The sequence below is a fragment of the Branchiostoma floridae genome, chromosome 2, assembly GCF_000003815.2.
Source record: "Branchiostoma floridae strain S238N-H82 chromosome 2, Bfl_VNyyK, whole genome shotgun sequence".
Lineage (NCBI taxonomy): Eukaryota > Metazoa > Chordata > Leptocardii > Amphioxiformes > Branchiostomatidae > Branchiostoma > Branchiostoma floridae.
Window position 1 is genome coordinate 26,899,566 of NC_049980.1, and position 7,568 is coordinate 26,907,133.

Below are 7,568 nucleotides of genomic sequence, written 5' to 3' on the forward strand. Positions count from 1 at the left end.
CCTGCGGTGTACGTGCCTACGTAGGGACAGTCCGCGCTGACGTCAGTAAGTGGCGGTTCCGTATGCTGTGGCGAACCCGTTCATCAAAGCGATTAGAGGATCAACAAGTTATACATGTTGGACAGACTCGACCGGTTGTAATGGCTGAACACTTGTTAACTGGTTGGTAACGACGCCATTTAAATATACAAAAAGTGATGAACTGCTACGTGACATGGGAAGCGGTATACCCCTGTCACATTATCCACGATCTTCGGGCGTATCGATGGAAGATCGGCCATATTCAAGATCGACAGAGGGTTGCGCGTATTTTTCACCTGAAACCGTCCCTGTCACATATAAGTCATACTTTGTACCTTATACATTTGTTGCGCAATAAAGTTATTACTATAAGCGAGGCTGGCGGGCGACTGCCGCAGAATCGTCGTCCGATCGATTTTCGCCGAATGTGACAGGGGTATTAGAACACTCTTTAACAGGTTGTTTTTTCCCGATATGACCTCCAACAGTTTGTCGATCCGTGAAGATGAATGGTGTTGGTTTTACGTGGCTGCAATTGAAGTGTCATCAATAAACGAGAAAGAGAGAGAGAGAGAGAGAGACTGACAATACATAAAGATATATTCCTGGCTAAAAATACCAGACTCTAATTAGCAGTAGGTGTAGGTGTGCCATATCCTTTCTAACGTGCATACAGATTGGTAAATTTGAAGTGAAAGCATTTAGAGTAGAAGCTACTGTCTGATTTTCCTGCTCACCTTCGTGCGTAGAATTGAAAGAATAACAAGTGTTGAGTACCAAGGTGACACCAAGATCGAGTAGTGTAGACTGTTCTACCGGGGCAACTCTTGCGTCTTTCTTTGAAATTATAACGTTGACCAAATAAGGTGTTATCGCAGAGCAGAGTATGCTAAATCAGCATATGTTTTCACCCAGTAGATTGGAGTTATATGTAGATATATATTTTTGTACATAAAAACATACAAAATGGATAAAACATACTATGAAGACATGCACACATCAGGTAGACATCTTCCCAGCACACTGGACACTTAATGGTACCGGTAAATTGATGGCTGCATGCAAGTTTCTGTGGAGGCCTGTCAGTGGACTGCATGTGAATTGGTTCAGTCATTTGACAGTAGAAAAAAGCTTTCCTTCCGTGTAACCACTTGTGAAATGTTCTTGCACTTCACCTTGAACATGGACTACAAGGTCAAATCTGAATCAAAGTGATTCTAAAAAGACACGTTGCTGGTGAATGCGATCTCAGGTCTGACAATATTCAGTGCATAGTTACACGCTTGCAAGTGCACTATATGATTTATATTCATTTATTTCGAGCAACACATCATTTGCTTGCCACTACATTTGACTTAACAATATCGTCCAGCACAGAAAAGTATGCAATTCTGTCTGTGGATGTGACATACTTTTTTCTGATCATAATGATCTAATAAACTATTCATTAATTCATACAGCCACCCCATAATTACAGACGAAACATAAAAAGGTTTCTACGTTTGATTTACTTCTGAAGACGTTACACACTTATCCAGTAATAGTCCTCATTAAAGACATGCGTTTATGTTATTACAGATCAACATACTGCAACTATGGACTCGTGATAACTTGATTTCCGTTTGTTGTCGCAAATCACATTTACCATTGCAGCTATTCGGTGCTAAAGATGCATGCTTGAGCGATTTGGAGAGAAAACCGACATTGTCTGATCTCAGGTTAAATGGAAATGTACATCGTATTGAAATGAATTGCCAAAGCAAGGCAAAAAATATTATTCTGATGTCCGTCTACGCTGTAGCTCAACAGCTAAACTTATCCCTGCCTTGATGCACCACGGAACTTACCGACTTGTAATTGGAAGACCTTGCAGGCAATTAGCTGGCACAAGGCCAAGAACTGTGCGTGTCCGGGTGTGAGATAAGCGGGAGTGATTTTCATTCATGTCGGTGTCTTTTGAGCAATCTCATTACCACCGGTGCCACTTCCAGCACCCTCCCGGTAGACGGGATAAGGTGGTAGATAATACAAGCGGTAGCAAAGTTCCTCTAATCAGGTTGAACTCCGTGGCTCAACACATCACCGCAGACCATAATCCTGGGCTCAGACAGCCTCGCGAACATGTCCCTGGTCATTTCCAACTTTGGTCTTTCCATACAAAGCACTCGATATTGCGTCGAAGATTTCCTCCGAGACCGGCGAGTGTGCGGTTGCGTTTGTTGTTGCTTTTAGAAGGGGGATGTATTTGCAGATCTGGCTTGTCCGTTCCTTGTTCATTGATCTGACTCGCCAGAGCTGCCGGAAATTGATTTGAGACTGACAGAGGATTACGGTAATCCGTATTGAAAATTAGCTCCATTCCAGCGAGGAGGCATGCATACAGGATGTTAATAAACGTTAGTTTTGGGTTAGACCAGAAAATGCACCTCCTTCCCGATCCACATCGGTATTTCGTAGCTGAATCCTTCTGCAGCTACAATGATTACTACTACTTCTACTCCTACTACTACATACCGAAGACAGCCTTGCTGAAAATCTAAACGGTCTGAAGTTCATTTTGTACTTGTTATTGCCCCCTGATCACTGGATATTTCCCATTTATGGACCTTTGTGTGCTGAAGTTTAGTCCAACACCATCCTGTCTCTTGATTAAGGCCTTGAGGTGTCGTCCTGATAGATGTTTGGATCTTACTTAAGCTTGCATCGAATGTTTTGTCACTGATGTCCTAATAATGTTCAAAACAGGAAATCACACCAAGGACATCACTCTAATGATGCTCTAGTGACAGTTAGTGAATAGCTAGTATTTCCCACTGTACCTACCTACACGCAGTGTGCATAGAGACAGCCACGTCGCGCTAGTTGTTCTACCAGTCCAATGCATCTCCACTTGCTTATCTGTCCCTTTCACTTGAAAACAGAAGAAAAGACAGAACCAGTGCTCTTTGTAGTCAGGTCGGTACATTACCATTTGTTTACACACAATACTGGCAAATTGTAAATAATTCAGTAATGTCATAGAGTAGATGATTGATATCCAGCACTAATGTTGTTCCAGGTATCTCGTTGTTCAAAACGCAAGGACGAGGCGCTTCAACCCCTGCTGGACGTCTGTCGTCATCTGGGTGACCGCCCTCGTCTTGGCTCTGCCCGGGGCCATCTTCTCCCGCACTGTCCCGTACCAACGCCAGGACTCCGTCTTCTGCGGGGTACTGTGGCCCGTCTCCCTACAACAAGTCTACAAGGGGTTCCACATCTTCCTGGTGGTGGGTGAATTCGCCATCCCTGCAGTCGTCATGAGCGTGTTCTACTCCGTGGTGGTGTATAAGGTGTGGCGGCGCCAGTTCCCGGGACAGCGAAACGCCTCCCACGCCCGCGTCCAGGCTCGGTCCCGCCGAAAATCCATAAGACTATTCGCTCTCTTCATCATGTTCGTTCTCTGTTGGACACCCTATCACGTATATTCTATCCTCAGAGACTTTTACATCGGCGTCTTAGCCAAGATTTCCACGAGCTTAAATCTCTTTTACATGGTCCAAGCTATCGCCATGGGTAACAGTCTGATGAACACCCTTGTTTATGTCGTCTTTAATGACAATATCACACGTTATGTCAAAACGTTACCAAGAGATTTGTCTGTTTCGCTGCAAAAGAAGTATATCAACAAGTCAGGCAGTCAGGTACGTAGACATACGCTGATACGTCAACGGATTGACTATCCAACCAGTATGACCCCTGCGCGCAGCACTCTTGCGGCAAACATTGGAGAACAGATGCATTCAACTAGAATGAGGGACGAAAATAGCGTTAATTGTGTGGAGATGGTATCAAATGTATAGGCATATATATATCTAGATGACTCAACACAAAGTAGTAATGTTGTACATGTATACATGTATATACTATAACATATGAATCTATTTTTCCCTCTCCTTCATTATTTGAATGGATTCACTTTATTAAGATTTCAAGTGGAATTCTATGATGTTAATCAAGCGTTCATAGACTTGGTGACTGGTAAGATAATCCCTCTTAATACTTTCCAGGATATTCTAGGGTGTGCGTACTCGTAGATAAGAGACTAGTACTTCATAGTACATTCTGTGACGTCTAGAGGTACCCTAAATAATCGTTTTTGTCATAAGTAGCGTCAGTCTGGTCTTTAATAAGGAATTTATTGAAAATTGGTGGCACTAAAACTTATGTAACAGTGCACGGATTGTAGGTAAAGTCCCCTTGTATCACGTTTTGCGGTATCGTCATTGACGCATTTAGACACTTACACTGCACGCAAAGTGTACGTGTATACTCTTTAACTGTTGATAGCCATGAATTTGGAGAAAAAAGCACAATAAGTATTAAGAAAACTGCTGCAAGAAAATGTCGATACCGTCCAAGTAATAAGATATACGCCTTGCCTTGTTTAATTTTATTCGAGACATGGTAAGATAAATGTGCACGGTTGAAAAAGAGACTGTTGTGCATTTAAGTTCATTATTGCAATATCGACACAAACTCGCTAGTACAGGTATTACCTCACCGTCTCACAGGGGATTATACATACCCAGGTTAAATGAAGTTCTTGCAAAGTCATGGCATGTAAATCTCGTAATGCAGCGACGAGAAAACAATAAATTACATGCGGAGTTTGGAAGATCTGGTTGGAAATTGAAAACTAGAGTCAACATAAAGACATTAATTCTCACGGTAATGCGTAGCTACGTAGACAACCTCGAGATCGTATCTTATAATCGTCTGGTAGCTATTGAAGACATTAATCAAGTGCCCTTTCGTTAATGGAAAAGGTTAAACAACTTTTTTTAACAATGCATTGGAGTATTGGTGTATTTTTATAGTCAGTGAAATTTCGACCATTCCTCTTGTCTCCAGGATAATTGAGGACCTGACAACTCAGGACATGTGACCTTCCGAAAGCGTGACTTGAGCAACGATGATTGATAAAGATGATTGGTAGTCGGTAGCGGCCCCCGTCCGTCTTGGGTCAATAAAGGTCATTTCAAACGATTTCTTATGTGTTGCCAAATCTTTCTCTAGCATTATAACACGTTTACTGAGCTAACACTAGACTATTGACCTGTAGCAGCTCATTTGTAGAAGGGCTACAAAGAAAGGAAGGTGTAAAGTAAACAAAACCCTCCACCCACCATATGCTTGGTCGCCACATCCACCGCGCTATAGGCTAAATCACTTTGGTGGGAAGCCATGTGGCAATATCGTCACCACATTTCGCACGCTACCTTTCATCCATTCATTCATTCATTTATTCATTCATTCATTCATTCATTCATTCATCCATCCATCATCCATCCATCCACTCACTCACTCACTCACTCATTCACTCACTCACTCACTCACTCACTCACTCATTCACTTACTTACTCACTCACTCACTCACTCACTCACTCACTCATTCATTCATTCATCCATTCACCCATTCACCCATCCACCCACTCACTCATTCATTCATTCATTCGTTCGTTCGTTCGTTCATTCATCCATAGCTAGATATCGGACCAGATGCAAACATTCAAACGTTTAACAGCTAATTAGAACTTGGAGGTTATGGTAAGCCAGGTCAGCTGGATCGATCTGGCAGTGCTCCTGAGATTGACCTTCCATTAAAACATAGCACAGCAGGCAGTTAATAATAATGCCTGCAGCGCGCGGTATCTTCAATGGTGCACAGCATTGAATGTTTTATCCTTGAAAAGAACGCAATGAGGCAAACATGGTATTGCATACCCTTTATCCATTAGGATAAAGGGCAACCTCCCGCATCATGAATATTACTAGTATATGCAATGTGTGTGTGTGTGTGTGTGTGTGTGTGTGTGTGTGTGTGTGTGTGTGTGTGCCTTTGTGCCTTTGTGCGTGCGTGCGCGTGCGTGTGGCTTGTTCATGTACAGTAATTACGATCCCTTCGAATTCCTTCCCTGTCCACTTCCTGGAGACTACATAAAGGAGAAGTACACTGAAGGAGTCGGCTTCCTGTGATGTTTGAGAGCCTGCCATACACAAGACTGTTTGAAAGTCTGTCATACATAACGCTGTGACTGATGTGACGCAGGCTGCCTGCAGTGGTCATCAATTCGAATTTCTGTCAAATACCGACCGGCCCATATCAATCTTTTAAAGGTCCTTGAAAAACAGAGACTGGGGGATTCGTGAATAGTGAAAGCGACTTCTTTAGGGGTTTGGCAAACTTGTGTGCACATCTTGATAGCGCACTGTCCACACAGAAGAAGGCAAGATAGAATTTACAACTGGTCCACATTCCTTGATACATTATCTACTCTCATCATAACAGTGTTATAGCAAATTGCGCTCCAAACGGGTTTTTTCAACCCCCATAGTCGTGCCACACTAGACGAACGACCAATTAGGCTGGTTTGCCCAGGTACATAAAGGCTTATCACACTTATCAGCCTGTTACAGCGGCTGCACACAATGGTACCATTATAACTGCACTATCCACATCCAATGTTTGATGCAGACTATATGACCCGTTACCACCCCGTCTAAAGATATATTTTACAGTTCGGTTCAGATATAATAAAAAGAAAGCAGAACACTACAAAGGACAAAAGACAAATAGTATAATTATTCCAACAGTCTCAACCATAAAAAGGGTCAGATTCACGGAAAAGAAAAGGATTGTTTGATATCTAAGATAGTGCTTCACTTCAATAAATGAAAGCATTACCCAAATATCTGCGGAGATAATAGATTTTCCACCCGAATGGAGCTATTTTCTGGTGCGCCATAATCATTTATTCAAGACAACCTTTAACTAAATGTAAGTAATACTATATGATTTTGTCGACTTCAGACACTAGACAATACACCTGCATGTTGGAGCATGGGATTGCTTGTGTGCTCCTTGACATTTCTCACAAAGACTACTGTAAGTAAAGCCATTGCTGCGAGACGGTCTGAAATTTCTGACAGCTGACTTTTTCTCACGTAATGGCACCTTTGAAGTTGGCTTGTTCAAGCTTAGTTGCTTGGGGCATTTTCTTGTCACTATATTTCTCCCTCCCACTGATGGATTTCAAAAGTGAGAACATGCAATTTTCAGTAAAAGACAAGAACTTCGTATCAATATGAAACATTAAAAATTTTGTACACAAGTGCATTGGCGTGTAGGTACAACAGCCTAGCGTGACTGGGCTGTTGTATTCTCCTAACGTCAAAATGACGCGTTGTTGCCACAAAAGCTACCATTTAGGACGCGACAGGTTTGTCAATCATCCGGTTCTGTCAGAACTTCACGGGATTTTAATTCCTAGACTTTAGGAAGTTAGTTGTTCTGAAGGAGTGTTCAATTCCAGGAACGGGTATAAGGCCACAGCAAGTAAATTTTATGGATGACATCCTCTGCAGACTGCAAAAATAGTGCGATAGGGCGAAAAAAAAACAAGATTGGTACAAAAAACAAGATGGGTACATTTTCAAAATAAGCACCATGACCGTTGTAACAAGAATTAAAGAGACAAAATATGGTATCACAGCCAACTGAACATTCA

At 42.2% G+C, this 7,568-nt stretch overlaps 1 protein-coding gene across 1 annotated transcript in view; it reads left to right on the top strand.

The window, feature by feature from the left end:
* LOC118409102 (prokineticin receptor 2-like) overlaps positions 1-4,945 on the top strand; it is a 6,533-nt gene extending 1,588 nt beyond the window's left edge. Inside the window, exons 2-3 of the mRNA XM_035809966.1 lie at positions 3,080-3,451; positions 4,912-4,945. Coding sequence (XP_035665859.1) covers positions 3,080-3,451; positions 4,912-4,945 — 406 coding nt within the window. The remainder of the gene's footprint in view (positions 1-3,079; positions 3,452-4,911) is intronic.
* Positions 4,946-7,568: the final 2,623 nt, after the last annotated feature.